Source organism: Rana temporaria, chromosome 3, assembly GCF_905171775.1.
Source record: "Rana temporaria chromosome 3, aRanTem1.1, whole genome shotgun sequence".
NCBI lineage: Eukaryota > Metazoa > Chordata > Amphibia > Anura > Ranidae > Rana > Rana temporaria.
The window spans coordinates 191,504,232-191,525,455 of record NC_053491.1 but is presented as its reverse complement, the minus strand read 5'-3'; the positions used below and the strand labels follow the sequence as shown (position 1 = coordinate 191,525,455).

General features: G+C 42.3%; 1 protein-coding gene across 1 annotated transcript in view; it reads right to left on the bottom strand.

The window, feature by feature from the left end:
* PTPRR (protein tyrosine phosphatase receptor type R) overlaps window positions 1-21,224 on the bottom strand; it is a 220,239-nt gene that overhangs the window by 176,441 nt on the left and 22,574 nt on the right. The window contains exon 2 of the mRNA XM_040344000.1: window positions 10,154-10,458. Coding sequence (XP_040199934.1) covers window positions 10,154-10,458 — 305 coding nt within the window. The remainder of the gene's footprint in view (window positions 1-10,153; window positions 10,459-21,224) is intronic.

The following is a 21,224-nucleotide window of genomic DNA, read 5'->3' as shown; positions in this document are numbered from 1 at the left end:
CAAACCAATGACGTCCATGCGACGTCATTTAGCGCAATGCACGTCGGGTAATTTTCCCGACGAAGCATGCGCAGTACGTTCGGCGCAGGAACGCGCCTAATTTAAATGGTGCCCGCCCCATTTGAATTAGGCGGGCTTGCACCGAGCGGATTTACGTTACACCGCCGCAAGTTTACAGGTAAGAGCTTTGTGAATCAGGCACTTATGCTGTAAACCTGCGGCGGTGTAACGTAAATCAGATACGTTACGCTGCCGCGGAGCAACGTAAATGCACCTGAATCTGCCCATAGTGTTGCTCTGATCGTCAGGAGCAGGAGAATTATTTATTTTTAGGTTGTTCTTTGGTGGTAAGTTATAGAAGTTATAGAAGTTATAGAAGTAGCAAGAAAAATACAGCTACACTTAAAAAATTATATTTTTTTACTTTTTTGGGGCAGTTTACCGTTGAATAAAAAATAGGATATATCTGTTACCATATACCACCAAATAATGAAAGCCAAAATTGTCTTACACATGGCATTTAGACTGCAGAGATTGGCTAACATTTTACACTAATTTGATCAATAATTTAACAAACTATTATTAAACCATTAATTTGTTCTATTAAGCAGGTTGGGTAAACCCAGCATTTCTATATATGGAGCTAAGACTGCCTGTTTTTTTTTTTTTACGTTACACTTTCTTTTATTTGCATCTATACTATTTGTATTTGTTTATTACCTTAGCATTTGAAGGCAATGAAAAAAACTTCTCAATAATAGGATTCGTTTGAGTCACTGTTATCTCCTTTAATATGTGAATTCATGGACTGCATTTGGATCCCCATGGAAATCATGATGATGTAATATTTTGCTTTGCTGTTACATCAGTAAGTGAATTATAATGTGCCAGACAAAGTAATACAAGTAAAATATGCCCAACAACATTGCCAATTAAGGTTTGGCATCACATCTGCTATTAAATGTTACAACATTTTTAATAAAACAATCAAGTTATGTACGTTAGAAAACTGTTTTGTAAAAATAATTATTAAAATGCTCAGCTGTTTTCTTACAAATTGTGTGATGGTGCCACCTAGTGACAGTCAATAAAACTTTCCATATAATATATTGAATATGCATGCATCATACATACTATGGGGAGTACAACTGTGGGAATCCATAGTGGAGATTGGAGAAGGATCTGGGGGTTTTGGTAGATCACAAGCTCAATAATGGCATGCAATGCCAAGCTGCGGTTTCCAAAGCGAGCAAAGTCATTTCTTGTATTAAGAGAGGTATGGACTCCAGAGAAAGAGATATCATTTTGCTCCTGTACAAATCATTAGTAAGACCTCATCTGAAATATGCAGTTCAGTTTTAGGCACCAGTTCTCAAAAAGGATATTGGGGAACTGGAGAAAGTGCAGAGAAGGGCAACCAAACTGATAAGAGGCATGGAGGAGCTCAGCTATGAGGAAAGATTAGAGGAACTGAATTTATTCTCTCTTGAGAAGATGAGATTAAGGAGGGATATGATCCACATGTACAAATATATAAGTGGTCCATATAGTGAACTTGGTATTGAGTTATTCACTTTAAGGTCATCACAGAGGACAGGGGGGCACTCTTTACATCTAGAGGAAAAAAGATTTAATCTCCAAATTAGGAAAGGTTTCTTTACAGTAAGAGATGTGAAAATGTGGAATAGATTCCCTCCAGAGCTGGTTCTGGCAAGCTCAGTGGATTTGCTTTAAAAAAGGACTGGTTCCTTTCCTAAATGTACATAATATAACTGGGTACTGACATTTGTAGGTAAAATTGATCCAGGGAAAATCCGATTGCCTCTTGGTGGATCAGGAAGGAATTTTTTCCCCTGCTGTAGCAAATTGGATCGTGCTCTGCTGGGGTTTTTCGCCTTCCTCTGGATCAACTGTGGGTGAGGAATTGTGTATATGGGATTGTAGTATTATTTTCTTTTTTTTTTAATTAGATGGACTTGTCTTTTTTCAACCAGACTAACTATGTAACTATGTAGGCAATCTCACTTACCCTATTATACTCTAAGGCCCCGTACAGACGACCGGATCGATCCGCTGAAAACGGTCCGCCGGACCGTTTTCAGCGGATAGATCTGCTGCGACCGCTGCCAGATTTCTGTCTGATGGTTGTACACACAATCAGACAGAAATCCGCGCGTAAACAATACGCGGGGCGTGGCCGCACCGTCGCCGCGACGATGACGCGGCGACGTGGGCGGCCCTGGAAGTTCAAAGCTTCCACGCATGCGTCAAATCAGTACGACGCATGCGAGGGATGGCGGTCGGTCGGACGTGTCCGGTGAGTCTGTACAGACGACCGAATACGTCCGACGGACAGGTTTCCAGCGGACAGATTTCTTAGCATGCTAAGAAATTTTTATCCGCTGGAAACTGTCCGACCTGCGGGACAATTGTCCGCTCGGACCTACACACGACCGGATCTGTCCGCTGGAACTGGTCCGGCGGACCAGTTTCAGCGGATCGATCCGGTCGTGTGTACGGGGCCTAATAATCTTATTATACTTGGCCACCCACTTATGGCTTGAAACCCCCAGTTATATATTTTTTGGAGTTAATGCACATGCTCAGTAAAGAAAAAAAGTGAGTAAAAAGGGTTATGCTGTGAGCTCAGGACACAGTCCAGGACACAGAACATAGATGAGGGACTGTCCTGGCAAATCCGGAACAGCTGGCATTTATGCACTTAAAGCAGTTGTAAACGAAAACATTTTTTCACCTTAATGCAATCTATGCATTAAGGTGAAAAAACATCTGATGTTGTCGGCCCCCCCCGAAGCCCCCGTTTTACTTACCTGACCCCTCGAAAGTCCTGCACTTGGTCCCGAGATCTTCTTCGCCGCTCAGCCTGGCCACTGATTGGCTAGAGCGGATGGATTGAGAGCAGCGCAGCCATTGGCTGGCTCTGCTGTCAATCACATCCAGTGACACGGCGCGCCAAGGGGCGGGGCCAAGTGATACAGTGAGCGGCTATGGCTGCTCGCTGTATCACGGGAGCGCGCCCGCAAGGACTCACCACCATGCAAGCTCTCTCGCATTAATGTGGTGAGTTCTTGCGGGGAGGACCAGAGACAGCCGCCGAGGGACCCCAGAAGACGTGGGTCGGGGGCACTCTGTGCAAAACGAACTGCACAGTGGAGGTAAGTATAACATGCTTGTTATTTTAAAGGAAAACTTTTTTTTTCCTTTATTAACCCTTTAAGCATTTACACAAATAATATATGGGGTTAATTCACTAAAAGAGTAGAGGCTGGATCATTCAGAAGATGAATTTTCACTTAACTAAGTAATCATTATTTACTCCTTTAAAAAAATTAACCCCCTGGTATATTTACCAATCATTTAATAGTAGCATATGTGGCAGATGACATATCTGTAGAAGTCAGCTCTGGATCAATAGTTTCCGTATTGCTGGGTTACTAAAAACTCTCTTCCTAAAATTGTTATCTTGGGAGTCTCATCTTTGGAGCTCAGAGAAAGACCTCTACAGCAAAAAGCGCATTATACGTGACCCCACTCAAATCAATTTATTAGCTCATTGACTAATGCAGGAAACATTAACATGCTGGGCTATATTATTTATAACTGGTAAGAAATGACTGGCAAACCTTTTAAAAGCTCAGACATGGCAATTCTTATAAAGCATTAGCATTGATTTGACTTTCATCAATAAGAGCTGATGAGACGCATAATCATTTTATAAACGCCTACCGCACAGCATTATGTTGCCTCTTTTTCAATCAGCAATCAAAAAAATCTGCAGGTTATCACACTCTATGTTTTGACAAATACAAGGACATTTTCAGTTGCATGTCGTTTTTAGAAAAGCTGAACTGTTACTGAATAGACTAATTTATGAACGGCTAAACATTGTCATCAAAATGTATTATTACAGATGAGACTTGATTGCCTATACAGTAAAACCTTGGATTGCGAGCATAATTCGTTCCAGAAACATGCTTGTAATCCAAAGCACTTGTATATCAAAGCATTTTTTTACAGGGTATAAAAGAGAAGAGAGGCACCTCTAAGTGTAGCAATACGTTTCTAAATGTTGTACCTTCATTAAATGTAACCACATTGCTACGCTTAGAGGCTTCTTTCTTCTCTTTTATACTCAGTTATGACATGACACTACTCTTATATCAAGACATCGCTTGTATATCAAGGGAAAATTTATTAAAACATTTTGCTTGTCTTGCAAAACGCTCTCAAACCAAGTTACTCTCAAACCAAGGTTTTACTGTACATAGTTTCTTTCTTTTTGTCGGTTTCCTTTTTTGTTCTGTGTATTGTACTAGTGGTGCCAGTGCCATTGTTGGTTACTAAATGAATATATTAGGGCTTGAACTACAACTACTGTCCCTTAGATGCTGTTCAGGGTGTCAGTAGTGGCAAACACATGACATGAGCATACACAAAGGGGACAGCCTTGTTAGGGAATAGTGACAGCTCGGCATTCTTCAATACAAATAATATTTTCTTGGGCTCTAGGGTGACGCTGGAAGCTGCAAACCAGGAAAGTGACATCCTAACAGATTGGTTTTGGATGTGGCAGGATATGTGAGTAACAAGGCTGGCACAACAGAATTACAAACAGTTCACCTAGTGTATACACATTGAAATTATGTATTTGTATCACAAAAACAAATATAAGAAAAGTGAAATGATTCCAATTTAGAGTCCAATTAGGTATTAAAAAAATATACTACTATTCTACTTCCATACAATAAAAATAATTTTAACTTAATGATGTCATAGCAAACAGACTTCATTGTGGGGCAACCCAAATGAGTAGCACATATGAAATAAAGCATCCCTGTTTTTCTAGTTACACATTTTGATTAAAAATAATTTAAAATATTATTAAAAAAAAATACAGCACATGAGGACCAAAAAGGCCTTATTATAAACGTCATATGTTAAGAACTACAGTATCAAGTGTCTTTATTAAAGACCAAAAGAATCAATACAGTTTCTTATAGTTTCCTGTTTTCTTTACTGTGTAGCGATACCCCTGTAAGGGCCGTCGGAATTTTGCTTGTTCTATTGTGCTGCCCTGGCCCTGGAAACTTCCCAGCCCTTCTGACACTCTAGGTTCTGATATGATGTATACCCCTTTAAATGAACCACAGACTCAATGTAAACTGAACACAGCAGGCTTCTGTATTGACTAAGGCAAACAATGGGTTAAAGGTGTCAGTTAGTCAAACCCTGGGACAGCACCCAAGGCTGGTCGAGCGGGACACCTGGCAGTTAAGTATTTTCAGAATAACAAAGGCAACCCGTAATGAATAACAACACTTGAAAACACAAAGAATTAAAGACAATTAAAGACACTGTGCCCAGAAAGTTCAATGGTGGGGAGACTATGAATCGAGAGAGGCTTGACCTTAGGGAACTCTACTCCTATGGGGAAAAGAGGTTAAGCACTATTTGGGTCAGCTCACACCCTGCAGATAATGGTAAAAGGGTAGTCCAAGTGTCAAGCCTGAACACAGTCTTTGTCGACACGTTGGAGCTCAAGGAAGTTGAAGGAAAAATCCTCAGGGAAGGGGAAGATTCAAGCAGTCGACAAGCAAGGAGTGGATATAGCAGAAGTGGTAGGTTTCTTTGTAATCTGGGTTATGATGTCTGCATGCATTGTCCATGTGCTGAGTGTTGTTGAAGAGAAGGGGATTTGGGCTTGAGCCTGCTCACCAGGTCCTAAAGGTTATTCGGCACACACAGGAAGTGATGCAGGTCTATACACCAGCCAGTGGAAGGATCAGTTGAATGTGAACACAGCAGTCCAGGTTGGCTCCCACAGAGTGGTCCGCCAATCACCAGAAGGGACAGATGATCTTTGAATGTCACACAGCGATGCAGGTTCACTCAGGTAGGGACAGCAATGTCTTTCACCGGGTCCTTGTAGGCTGCAATCTCAGCAGCTGGACAGCACTCTGATGCTCACTGATGGATCTGCCGAAAACAGCTCTTTAGATAGCCTTTCCTATAATCATCCTATCAATTAGAAGCTTGCTGGGAAATGTAGTCTAAAAGAGACTAAGTAGTAAAGTTATGGCTGAATACAGGACTACAAGTCCCACAGTCATTTGCTTCTTGGCTCACAAAAATTATGCAAGCAGTCATGCAGCAATGAAGGTAATGTCCACTGCATTTATATTATGATAGCCGACACCTGGCCACAACTGTTCCAAATAATAAATTTGCACCTGTATATCACAGTCTTCAATTCTGATATGTTTCAGTGTAAATGGCCACTTATTCAGAGAATGCACAAATGGTGTTTTGTAGTAAATAAGGCAAGAGTATAATTGTGTAACAATTTATTAAATGCTTCATAATCTATCCAAATAACTTCTCATGTGAACTTAATGGAGTTCACTATCTCATGCAGGAGGATGGGAAACCGCTGCGCTTGTGCCTGTACGTTTTCAAGTGCTGGCATCTGATGCAATGTGGGGCTGGCAGTTGCCATCTTGTAAGACACACTATTGAAGTGCCAATGTATTTGGATCCCAAGTTAGCTGATGGATGTTACTAAGCATTATTCTGAGTGATTACGAAGATATTTTTGTTAATTGACCAGATTTTCACTAATACAGGTAATCAGTAAAATACTGTTAACTTTAACTAGATACCAGCGAACAGGTGGAAGTCTCGATTGGGACCACTAGAGCAAAACAAGAATCATTTGTCACAAGACACACTGGGGATTATTTACTAAAACTGGAAAGTACATCTGGTGCAACTCTGCATAGAAACCAATCAGCTTCCAGGATGTATTTCCAAAGCTTGATTGAACAAGCTGAATCTAGAAAACTGATTGGCTACCATGGACAGCTGCACCAGAATCTGCATGCAGAAGTTTTAGTAAATCTTCCCCAATCTAACAGGGAATAGTGATGATAAATGTGACAATAAATGTGAACCCCACAAAGGCTAGATCGTTGACAGGTAATGTTCTTTTTCTGCAAAGAAGAAGGGTGTGGCATTTTCTTCTGGAATGGCGGCAGTTGCTTGCTTGTATACTGTATATGGGATATGTTTAGTTAATTATTTTGCAAAAAAACTCTATCCTTCACCAAGTTTCTCGATTAAACTGGTGATGGAGAGTAAGTGCCCTGAGTTATGCTACAGATTGATATACTGTCCAGACCACTCAGCTCTTCACTTTGTGCATTAAATAGGTAACTTCATTAAGAGAAAATGGAAGCCAGTAATTGACTCTTAATGCAATATAGAAGAAGGATAAATATGAACAGGCCTAGCCAGGAGACAATTATATAATAGATATATAAAAATTAAAAAAAAATCCTGCAAAAAGAAAAGGTACAGTCACATGCTTATTCAGTTTTGCCCTTAATTCTGTGTCGCGTGAAAATACACAGACTTCTCAGTTCTAGGGACAGCAGTTACCTGGCAGATTTACTGTGACACCAGTCCACAGCATTGAATTACTTTACCTCAAAGCCCTGATTACACCAACCCTTGTGTTTTAATAGTAGCACCCATAATATATTTATTTATATTTATTTATTACAGGTACTTACATAGCACCGCCAAATCACACATACTGTATTTTTCGGCGTATAACACACCTCCTAGCATTGACATCCCACCATTGGACTGGTGTTATGTCCATCATAGGAGACAGGCCAAGGGGTGGGACTGGGCAGGACTGCGAGCCAAGCCGAGTACACAGGAGATCCGGCTCTGTCTATTTCGGCAATAACAAGGCTGCAGGTGGGCACTGATCATGCTACAATGATGAGCAAGACTGCAGATGGGCACTGATGAGGCTGCAATGATCGGCAAGACTGCAGATGGGCACTGATCATGCTGAAATGATGGTCAAGGCTGCAGATGGCAGATGGGCACTGATCATGCTGCAATGATGGGCAAGGCTGCAGATGGCCACTAATCAGGCTGCAATGATGGGCAGGGCTGCATATGGGCACTGATCAGAATTTTCTATTTAAAATGTAAGTTTTTTCCTAAAAATTCCCTCTTAAATTTAAGGTGCATAAGGCGTCTGTGCGTGTTATACGCCGATAAATACGGTATATACTGTACATTCACATCAGTCCCACTCCCTGCCCTCAAGGAGCTTACAATGTAAGGCCCCTAACTCACATTCATACATACACACACATACTAGGGCCAATTTAGACAGGAGTCAAATAACCTACTAGCATGTCTTTGGAGTGTGGAAGGAAACTGGAGTACCTGGAGGAAGCCCATGCTGGCTCAGGGAGAACATGCAAACCCCATGCTGTTAGCACCTTGGTTATAATAAGCACTTTTACTCTGTACTTAATGGTCTCATTGTCATATGTCACATTACATAACATACTAAATCTGTGTGCATGATTTTTTTTTTCTCTACAGCATTTATCAAGGTAAATTACAATCTGATTAATAATAGAATGCAACAAGTGATGCAGTGCACTGCTGCAACAAAGATACAGAGAATCCATGCACAATATATGCTTAAAAATTTTACTTCCCCTTTAAAGAGACCCTGATGCCAAAACATTTATTTCAACAGCAATCCTCCCATAAAATTATATGTGAATCTAAAGTATTTTACGATTAAATTTTTTTGTACCTGTAACAGCCTCCCTTGTTTAGACCTCCAACAACCTTGAGACTGCTGCTGGGTAATGTCCACTGCTCCAGCAGTGTCAGAGCTGTGACTTATTGACACTCTATAGTAGTGGAGACAAACTCAATTTTATTGCGGGCCACATCAGCAGTATGATTGCCCTGAAATGGCAGGTTGTATCTGGGGTGCGCACTATTTAGAAGTGTGTTACGTACAGAGTGAAGAGTTCAGGGGTGCACTACATACAGAGTGCGGTGTCTAGAGGTGCGCTACATAAAGAGTGTAGAGTTCAGGGTTGCTCTATGTACAGAGTGCAATCTGGGAAGTTTTTCAGCTAGAAACAGAACTGTAAAATTGGGGACTGTCCCTAAACTCTAAAGCCCTGTACACACGACTGGGATTCCCGTCAGTTTAAAGTCCGTCGGGAACCCCGACGGGAAAACCGAGAACATGCTCGGTAACTTTCCCAGTGTACACACGAGAGGTTTTCCAGTCAGGAAAACTACGGGGAGAGCTCTGGCCGGGAATTTACGGTCGTGTTAATGCTCCCTCGCAGTGTTTCCCCATAGGAAAACTGCCGGGTTTAAAACCGCCGGGAAAATTGAAAGCAGGTTCTCTATTTTCCTGTCGGGATTCCTGGGAGTTTTCCTGTCTGGAAAACTGCGAGGAAGCATACACACGGCCGGTTTTCCCAGCCAAAAGCTCTCCCCGCAGTTTTCCTGGCAGGAAAATCGGTCATGTGCACGGGGCTTAACATACAGAACACTGCACTGTTCCTGGGTTGCTCTTTATACTTCTGAAGATACTATCTATGACTAGGAATGTGGCTTGGCTTGAGTTTTGGCTCGTATGGGTTTGAGGTGAATCGATCAGATGTCTTAGAAAAGCCAAAAATCTTAAGGTTTTATATGTGCCATTCCTCTCATTATAAAAGTGGGGGCACATGGCAGTCTTAGGATTGGTGTCAGTGTACTGGAATCCAATGAAAGGAAAGGATAGAGAAAGCTATCTGGTATCCGTTATCCAGCAGACATGACTTTATTCCAGCACAATGCCAGACATCATGTTGTTCTCTACGGAAAACAATGCATTTCCTTATGTCTGTCTATGCAGCAAAATGCTCAATTTGACAGGGCAGATTTACAGTATTGGAAGAATAAGGATAGTTCATTAAAATTTTTCACTGAGCGTAGAAAATAAGGTGAAGCTGTATTAATTTGTCCAACCAAATCCAAGGTAAATAAAAAATCATTTCTTTTTGCACGTGATTGGACAATGAAAGTAAACAGTTTTTTTTTTTAAGATCAGTGAACCTTCGTTTTACAAAGTAAGCAAAATCTGCACCTCTTGCGTCACCTATAAAATAATTAAATTTTCTATTCTTTTACCACTTGCTATCTTCCAGTGCAGGTCTAAATTTTCCTGGTTGTTAGCCAGCAACACTTCTCAATCTTAACCTTTTCAGTAAAATTACAATGATGTTCTTTACTCACATGGTGCACTTACCACTAAAATCACACAAGATTCTGGAATGGGAAGATCTTCTATTTCAACATCCCGATCCTCTGAAGCCAGCAGATTAAGGGGTTGGTTGTTAGATGATCGGGGGAAAGCTGATTTCATATAAAGTGCAGGAAAAAGTTTACTGCCTATCAGGTTGGCTGGAGAGTGAAAATTATGGTGAGGCATTTTCTGTCTTTCTAGGTCCAAACTTTTCTCAATACTTTGCACATGACTGTAAATAAACCTGGACTTCCCGTTCTTCCTCTCGCGGATTGCCAAGAAATTATCATTGTCTCCAGAGAAGCACTCTGTTAGGGTAGAAAACAGAACAAATCATATTATTGTACTTAAGAAATAAAAAGGCCTGGCTCCTTTTTTCATATACAAAAAAATCACGTAATGTAAAAAGCATATTTATAATAAACAGAAAAGTGGAATGCAGAGCAGCTGAAAACCTGCATATTAAAATGATAATTTAAAGAAATATATTTTTCACTAACGGTTTCAATGATTTTTTACACAACCTCCAGTGACATTGGTGTAAAATGAACAACAGGAATGACAGGCCATGTGTAATGGGAGGGCCTGTGGAACCCAGAAAGTATGCTTCAGCTCCCCATTCACCTCTTATGTCTAAAACACCCTGGCCCGGATTCAGAAAGCCCAATGTTACTTTGTGCGGATCTCAGATACCCTACGTCGCCGTAACCTAGTGAGGCAGGTTCTGTATTCAGAAAGAACCTGCGCCCTAAGTTACGGCGGCGTAGCGTATGAGGGCCGGCGTAAGCCCGCCTAATTCAAAATTGGAAGATGTGGGCGTGTTTTATGTTAATTCAGTGTGACCCCACGTAAATGACATTTTTAACGAACGGCGCATGCGCCGTCCGTGGACGTATCCCAGTGCGCATGCTCCAAATTACGCCGCTAAGCCTCATTGTAATCAGCTGTGATTGGACACAGCTGATTACATGGGTAAAGAGCCTCGTCATCGACTCTTTAATGAGATCGGTGTTTTGCCACGTCCCAGGATCAGATCTTCACGCTGCGCACCCCACGTCCCATAACAAGAGAGCCACCTTGCGCCCGTAATTTCACAATGTGGCGGGCGGGAGGTGGTTAAAGTGGTTGTAAACCCTCATATATACCCAGTGAACTGGCCTCAGCTGATACACAGAAATTAAACAAATCCTCCTACATAAATTGTACCTACTTATCTGCAGGATTCTTTTCTCTACATTTGTTAAAAGTCCAGAATTTATAAAGCTTGCCTGACCTGCCAGAAAAAGGGGGCGGAGAGCTGAATTTACACTCTGCAGGGCTCAGTGCGGAGAGCGCTGAGAGCTGATTGGAGGGAAGGGACACACCCCCTTTACACAGCACACAGGAACAGAGCTGAGGCTGTCAATCATCTGGAGATCCCTCCCCTGCCGCCATTTTTTTCTTGGTGTCAGGAAAACTTGTCAAAAGGGAGTCATGCCGTAAGGCCCCATGTACACGAGGCGCTGGTAAACTCGAGTTCAGAGGCATTTGGGCATTTTTTTCAACTGCCCCTGAACACATTTAATGTTATCCTATGTGTCCATGCACACATTCACGTTTTTTTTGCGTTTTAAAGCAGTTGGGTTTAGGCTAGTTTTTTCAGACGCAAAATTTTGGGTTCAGACGCAAACGTTTTTGCATTTTAAAGCTTTGGGAGGGTCTACAATGTCTTTGTTATGAACGCTGATAGCCGCAAACGTGGTAAAACGCTGCTAAACGCGGCAAAACGCCGTTTTTTGCCTTTGAAAACTTGAGTTTACATGTGTTTGCATTTGCTTCTCGTGTGCATGGGGCCTTAGACTAATAAAGCAGATAGAAATGACACTTGGCGCTCTTAATTGAGACAAGTGCTCACTATAGATGATATGGTTTGTTCATATTTCATTTCTAAGGTTTACAAGCACAAAAAAAAAAAAATGGAAGCTGATTGGTTTCTATGCTGTTTTAGTAAATCAACCCCCATGTGTCACCCTATGCATCCTGGGTACAATAGGCCATGTGTATGCAGAAAACCATCCCTATGAAATACATGTTGTTCTGTTCCCTCAGGTTTTGTCTCAGAGAATAAATACTGCTTCTGCACAGTGGAAAGACCAGTGTTCCTGTCACTTGGATAGGAAAAGATGTTATCATCTGGATATGGCAGAACTACGGATCCCACGCTTCTGATATGCTGCTGAAAGCATTTGACAGCATCTTTATTTTCTCTGTTTTTTTAGTTTTTTTTGCCATCTGTCAGATACAACATAAAAAAAAAAAAACACCCTTTAAAGATGAATACAAAAACTTCAGAAACTCCTTTGGGTTATTTTCCACATGATCTGTTAAGCAGGATAATTGCATCTTCTAAAGTAAACAGGTGCAAATTGATTTCCGCTGCTGGGTAATATGATTGTGTTAATAATGTACTGAGAAGCAAGTCATAGCTTAGAACAAAAACTGAACTGTACTATCCACCCACTTACCCTACAACAATAAATCCCCTTATGCCTTCTTTCATTTTTCTTGGCTAACACAACTTTTTTTGACATATTTGTTATTAGTAAGCCACTTAAAGTGTAAAATGATAACAAGAAAATAAACAAATATGCGTAAGATGAGTTTTTCTAATTAACAATTTTATGGTGAAATCGTGGTACACTGTTTATTCTCAGCACTCATAAAATGAATTAGACCACCACACAAATAAGTTACTGTTTAAATATCAGCACATTTCAATCTTTCTTACATGCAAAGATAAAGCAAGCACTGGATTGGTACAAAATATTACTGTAATATAAAGGAGCTACAGGACAGCATTAAAATGAAATAACAAATCAACAAACCTAATAAGACGCTGACTTAATGATAGAAATTAGAGATGCTTCAGATTCAGCCTAATAAATCAATGTTTTTATTGGGTTACATTACTTGAAAGCATGAACTACAAAATATACTTGCGTTCAGTATATAAATTTGTCTCTTTATCATTTTGCAAAGTATCCAATTTTTTTTTGAAGTATGAATGAGCAATGAATATATTCTTATATTTGAGTTGTAATCCCTTTAGTTGCCAGAGCCTTTCTAGCATTTTTTTTTGCACACAGGTAAAAAAACATTATAGGCTGGAAGATTACTCTTCCCAAAACATTATTAGGCAGATTCAGAGAGAGTTACGCCGGCGTATCAGTAGATACGCCGTCATAACTCTGAGGCCCCGTACACACGACCAGTTTCCTCGGCAGAATTCAGCTTCCGACCGAGTTTCTGGCTGAATTCTGCCGAGGAAACTGGTCGTGTGTACACTTTCGGCCGAGGAAGCCGACGAGGACCTCGGCGAGGAAATAGAGAACATGTTCTCTATTTCCTCGTTGTTCTATGGAAGCTCTCGGCCCGCCGAGGTCCTCGGCGGCTTCAGGGCTGAACTGGCCGAGGAACTCGACGTGTTTGGCACGTCGAGTTCCTCGGCCGTGTGTACGGGGCCTGACTCTGTGCCATCATAAATGTAAGCGTATTCTGGAAACCAGATACACTTAAATTAGGCTAACATACGAGCAGCGTAAGTCTCCTACGCCGTCGTATCTTAGGGTGCATATTTACGCTGGCCGCTAGGTGGCGCTTCAGTAGTTTTCCGCGTCGAATATGCAAATGAGCAAGATACGCCGATTCGTACGCCCGTCGCAATTAGTTACGCCGTTTACGTAAGACATACACCGGCGTAAAGATAAAGCTAGGTGGCGCAGCCCATGCAAAGTATGGACGTCGGAACAAGTGTTTTCTTTTACGTCGTTCGCGTAAGTCGTACGCGAATAGGGCTGTGTGTAAGTTACCGTTCACGTCGCAGGCAGTGTTCGACCTATCTTAGGCATTCTATCCGATGCATGCGCACTGGGATACGTCCACGGACAGCGCATGCGCCGTACGTTCAAAACGTCAAATACATGGGGTCATGCTTTATTGACATAAAACACGCCCACCTCTTCCCAATTTGAATTAGGCGCGCTTACGCCGGCACATTTACGATACGCCGCCGTAACTTAGGACGCAAGTGCTTTGTGAATACTAACTTGCGGCGGCGTAGCGTAAATACAATACGATACGCTACGCTACGCCGGCTCAAAAGATACGCTTGTTCCGACGTCCATACTTTGCATGGGCTGCGCCACCTAGCTTTATCTTTACGCCAGCGTATGTCTTACGTAAACGGCGTAACTAATTGCGACGGGCGTACGTACGTTCGTGAATCGGCGTATCTTGCTCATTTGCATATGGCAAGGGGAGTGTAGAGATGGGCGGGGAGTCTACTGACATCACGACTCTACCCACAGAGCTCCAGACAACAGATCCACCCACAGAATCTAAAGTTTTTCAGTTCTTATAACAGACACAGGGGATACATTTGACAGGTAAGGATACATGCAGGAGGCATCTATATTCTTATAGATCAGCACTATGGCAGTAGTTTAGAAAGGATGAGAGTGGGTTTACATACACTTTAAATTTCCCATAGGTGATGCTTTAAAAGCCTCTACAAGTCATAAGTTATCTATAAATAATGAGCCTAGAAGCATTGCTCTTACTCCAGCATGTGTACTACAATCAAAGTTTTTGTGATTAGGCACCCCAACGTTTGTGTTTACATATATATGTGCGTATATGTGCAGGTGAGGGTAGGGCTCAAGTAAAGTTAATGGAACAGAGATCGTACTCCATTAGCTTCTTCCCTGGCCAGACCTGCCGGAGAAAGTGACACCAGATACTGAAATGAATGTTTTACACATGGCTTCAGTGTTTTTAGTAGGAAGGAGAGATCATACAAAAGAATATTCATTGATCTCCCTCCCTCCCTCCCTCCCCTTGAATAAATATTTATTCATAACAGCCTTCTCTTCTATTTCCGCCACTACGAGGGGAAGAGGAAAGGTCTCAAATGTAAAAAGAAGTATTGTTTACAATTGTGATCTCCGTGGTTGGCTATCTCTGTGATCACAAGGCACAGAGCTATTCTGATTGGCTCTGTGCATTTTGCCTGTGATCTGGCACACACACACACAATTTCATTTTAAAATGCTGTAACAGCAAAGTACAGGTAAGACTATGAAAGTAGAGATTATTAGTACAGTACAATGTCTATGTAACTATGTATCTATCCAGTATATGTGTCTTACCACCTGCAATCGTCTTGTAAAGGTCTATAGAGAATTGTGAAGGTGTAAAAAACAAGGGGATATTTCTCATTTTAAAACCTTAGGCCACCCAAAGCTCTTATCTTAGTTATATGTGCATTTTGTTCAGCTGAACTGCAGACTGGCTTTTTATATGAGAATCCAGCAACTGGATTTTATCTTCAGTATTCTTGGTCTAACCTCTCCTGCCCACTCTATAGTTCCACTCTAACTGCTAAAGCATAGGGAGTCTTAGGACCCTTTCACACATACGGATCCTGTGAGGATCCATACCTTTAACACCCGCTTGCTCAGCGGGGATTGCTCCGTTAACCCCCGCTAAACCGTCAGATGACAGGGTGGTCCCTGTCAGATCTCCGCTCTCCCCTATGGGGGGATCAGATGAACACGGACCGTCTGTCCATGTTCATCCAATCCGATCTGCAGACGGATGGAAAAATAGGATTTTCCTCCGTCTGCAGAATCGGAGCATAGCGGACACCGATGAGATCGGATGTCAGCGGATGTTCATCTGCTGACATCTGCAATCCCATAGGGATACGGTCCGCAGGTGTGAAAAAGAGCCCTTACACCTTCTGTTATATTCTACCAAATGAGAAATCCAAACTAGAGAGAAAAAACGTTTAAAAAACAGAGGGACATAAGATGCTAGTGGGTGATTCAGCTAGTCAGCATTAAATAAAGTACAGTGCTGATTTTGTCCGTTTGCCCACTGACAAGGAAATGATCAATCTATAAACAAAATAATCCAGGATAATGCATTTCAAAAAATGTATATGATTTACATTTTACTTAGTGAAATTGGTATTTGACCCCTTCGCTAAACATGACTTGGTACTTGATGGCAAATCACAGAGGTCAGGCATTACTTGTAGTTGGCCACCAGGTTTGCACAAATCTCAGGAGGGATTTTGTCCCACTCTCTTTACAGATCCTCTCCAAGTCATTAAGGTTTTGAGGCTGACGTTTGGTAACTCAAACCTTCAGCTCCCTCCACATATTTTCTATGGGATTACGGTCTGGAGACTGGCTAGGCCACTCCAGGACCTTAAAGGGCTTCTTCTTGAGCCACTCCTTTGTTACCTTGGCCATGTGTTTTGGGTCATTGTCATGCTGGAATACCCATCCATGCCCCTTTTTCAATGTCTTGGCTGAGGGAAGGGGGTTCTCACCCAAGATTTGATGGTACATGGCCCCGTCCATCATCCCTTTGATGCAGTGAAGTTGTCCTATCCCCTTAGCAGAAAAACACCCTCAAATCATAATGTTTCCACCTCAATGTTTGACAGTGGGGATGGCGTTTTTGGCGTCATAGCTAGCATTCCACGCACTCCAAATACGGTGAATTGAGTTGATGCCAAAGAGCTAAAATTTGGTCTGATCTGACCACAACACTTTCACCCAGTTCTTCTCTGAATCATTCAGATGTTCATTAACAATCTTCAGACGGGACTGTACATGTGCTTTCTTGAGCAGGGGGACCTTGTGGGCACTGCAAGATTTCAGTCCTTTATGGTGTAGTGTGTTACCAATTGTTTTCTTGGTGACTATGGTCCCAGCTGCCTTAAGATAATTGACAATATTATGCCGGGTAGTTCTGGGCCGATTCCTTACCCATGATCTTCTCATGATCACTGAAACCCCATGAGGTGAGATCTTGCATAGAGCCCCAAACTGCGGGAGATTTACAGTTATTTTTTGTTTCTTCCATTTGCGAATAATCGCACCAACTGTTGTCACTCTCTCACCAAGCTGGTTGGCGATGATCTTGTAGCCCATTCAAGCATTGTGTATGTCTAAAATCTTGTCCCTGAAATCCTTGGACAGCTGCCATCTTAGCCTCTGTTTGATCTGCAGTTGCCATGGTGCTACACATGTGATCAGTTATGACACATCTATTTGATGGCTTGCAAGTTCAGTTGAGTCAAAAACAACTGTAATGCTTATTGTGACAGAACCCACTGTCACTGTATGTTTTGGATTTAATAAACAGTTCAAGCTCTGCATGTTTAACCCTCAACACCTTGTCTTAAAAGGAAAAGCCCCATACACACTATCAGTTTTCCTGCAGGTTTTTCTCTTCAGGTTTACCAAAACCATGTAGTGCAAGGGCCTGCCTGATTGCATACAAGTTGAAACTCTTGAGGTTTGACCTCAGATGGTTTCGGTAAAACTGATAGGCCCGGATTCACGTAGGAGAGCGCATCTTTGTGCGGGCATAACGTATCCTATTTACGTTACGCCTCCGCAACTTTGACAGGCAAGTGCAGTATTCTCAAAGCAAAGTTGCGGCGGCGTGGCGTAAATAGGCCGGCGTAAGCCAGCCTAATTCAAATGTGGAAGATGTGGGCGTTTATTATGTAAATGTATTGTGACCCAACGTAAATGCGCCGTCCGTGAAAGTATCCCAGTGCGCATGCTCCAAATTAACCTGCAAAAAGCCAATGCTTTAGACGTAAACGTAAATTACGCACAGCCCTATTCGCGAACGACTTACGCAAACGACGTAATCGACGGAAAATTTGACGCTGGCCCGACGTCCATACTTAACATTGGTACGCCTCATCTACGCCTCATATATCAGGGGTAACTTTACGCCGGAAAAAGCCTAACGTAAACGGCGTATCTGTACTGCGTCGGCCGGGCGTACGTTCGTGAATTGGCGTATCTAGCTGATTTACATATTTTAGGCGTAAATCAGCGTACACGCCCCTAGCGGCCAGCGTAAATATGCAGTTAAGATACGACGGCGTAGGAGACTTACGCTGGTCGTATCCTATACAAATTCTGGCGTATCTGATTCTTTGAATCAGGCGCCAAGATACGACGCCTCAGACTCAGAGATACGACGGCGTATCTGGAGAATGATACGCCGTCGTATCTCCTACGTGAATCTGGGCCATAGTGTGTATGGGGCTTAACTGTTTTGGGTTAGATTGGTGATTTTAGTTCTGCTTTTAAATCAATGGGTTAAGGTACACATAAAAATGGTTTCCCACGTGTTGATGTCATATGACATCAGGGACCTTGAAGTGGAGATAACTGAATGATGGGTACAGGTATCATCCAGATATTTTTTTTTCCCTGCAATAAAAAAAGCCATCATAGTGGCTGTTTAGCTGCTTAATTGCTTTTACAGGTGGTGGGAGGGGATGTTCCTCCCACCACCCTCTGATGCTTCTCCGGTCTTGCCTGTGCGATCAGGGAGCCGAAGAATGAATCCGCTGGCGGTGGTGGTTTACAATAAAGCTGGCCATGGACGAGATGTTCCCGGCCATCTATTTGACCCTCGGAGGCCAAAATTAATTAAAACATTTTTTTTAAGGGAAAGTGTAAAAAAAAATTAATAAAAAATAAACAATTAAACAAATGTATATTTAAAGTGCCCCCATCGCACGCAGAAGCGAACACATATGTAGGTTGCACTTACATATGTAAACGGCATTCAAACCACACATGTGACATATCGCTGCGATCATTAGAGCAAGAGCAATAATTCAGGCACTACACCTCCTCCTTCTCTAAACGGGTAACCTGTAAATTTTTTAAAGCGTAGCCTATGGACATTTTTAAGTACCGAAGTTTGGCGCCATTCCACAAATGTGCGCAATTTTAAAGCGTGATAAATATTGCGTTTTGCATTTTTTAATACATAAAAGTGTTTTTTTCCAAACAAATTGTGTTTTAAAAACTGCTGTGCAAATAGCGTGTGACATAAAAAAAATGCAATGACCTCCATTTTATTCCGTAGGGTCGCTGCTAAAAAAAATATTTTTACATGTAGGAGAGAAGTGTCAGAATTGGCTTGGGTGGCAAAGAGTTAAACTGTTTACCAAAATAGTACTGCCAAAGGCATGCCATGAATGATAACTAGGGTTGTCCCAATACCACTTTTTTAAGACCGAGTACAAGTACCAATACTTTTTTTCAAGTACTCGCCGATACCGATTATCGATACTTTTTTTAATGTCATGTGACAGTGACGCATTGATGCCTGGCACTTATAGATGGCACTGACTGATGGGCACTAAAAGGTGGCACTGAATGATGGCTGGCATTGGCACTGATGGCTGGGCACCGATAGGTGCAGGAGAATATCATTGCTGCCGTGAATGATAACAGTCACAGCTGCTTGTGCTCTCAAACGAACTGCCAAACTATCAAATGGCTGGTGTCATAACTGAGCATGTGTAGCTGCAACTGCAGATGAAAAAAGGGGCTAAGATGGCAGCTTCTTTGCCATAAATAGTAGGGTTTAGTTCTGCTTTAACCGATTGAGGACCGCCGCACGACGATAAACGTCGGCAAAATGGCACGGCTGGGCACAAGGGCGTACATGTACGTCCCCCAGCCGTGCTCGCGACCCGGTCCTCTTCTCCATGACCATCCCTGCGTGAACAGCGGACCCAATCGTCACCGTTGTCCCGCGATCGGGTCACAGAGAGGAAGAACGGGGAGAGGTAAGTGTAAACCTCTCCCCGTGCTTCCTAGTGAGCCTGTCACTGATCGTCTGTTCCCTGTCATAGGGAACGGCGATCAGTGATGTCACACGCCCAGCCACACCCCCCCACAGTAAGAATCACTCCCTTAGGGCACACTTACTCCCTACAGCACCCCCTCCTGGTTAACCCCATCACTGCCAGTGTAATTTTTACAGTAACCGGTGCATTTTTATAGCACTGTTCTTTGTAAAAATGACAATGATCCCAAAATTGTGTCAAAAGTGTCCGATGTGTCCGCCATAATGTCGCAGTCATGATAAAAATCGCTGATCGCCACCATTACTATAAAAAAATAATTATTATTAAAAATGCAATAAAACTATACCCTATTTGGTAGATGCTATAAATTTTGCGCAAACCAATCAATAAACGCGTATTGCGATTTTTTTTACCAAAAATATGTAGAAAAATACGTATCGGCCTAAACTGAGGAAAAAAAAAAGTTTTATATCTTTTTTGGGATATTTATTATAGCAAAAAGTAAAGAATATTGATTTTTTTCAAAATTGTCGCCCTATTTTTGTTTATAGCGCAGAAAATAAAAACTGCAGACGTGATAAAATACCACCAAAAGAAAGCTCTATTTGTGGAAAAAAATAAGGACGCCAATTTTGTTTGGGAGCCACGTCGCACGACCGCGCAATTGTCAGTTAATACGACGCAGTGCCGAATCGCAAAAAGTGGACTGGTCTTTAAGCTGCGTAATGGTCCGGGGCTTAAGTGGTTGATGTTAAAAGATAAAGACAGTGGGCCAGATTCACAGAGATTGGTGTATCTCTGTGCGGGCGTAGCGCATCTCATATGCGCTAAGCCGACGTAACATACAGTATTCACAAAGCACTTGCTCCCTAAGTTACGGCGGCGTAGCGTAAATGGGCCGGCGTGTTGTATTGAAATGAATCGTGACCCCATGTAAATTAAGCGCCGAACGAACGGCGCATGCGCGCAGATGCTCAGAATTTACGCCCTAAGATACGACGGCTCAATGGCAACGACGTGAACGTAACTTACGCCCAGCCCCATTCACGTACAACTTACGTAAACTACGTAAAAATATACGCTTGTTCCGACGTCCATACTTTGCATTACCTGCGCCTCATATAGCATATAGCAGGGGTAACTTTACGTCGGACGTAAGCCTTACGTAAACGGCGTAGCTAAATCCGACGGGCGCAAGTACGTTCGTGAATCGGCGTATCTAGGTCATTTGCATATTCAACGTGTAAATCTACGGAAGCGCCCCTTGCGGCCAGCGTAAATATGCACCCAAGATACGACGGCGTACGGCAACTTACGTCGGTCGGCTGAAGCCATATTTCAGGCATATCTAGTGTTAGGAATCAGGCGCATAGATACGACGGCGCATCT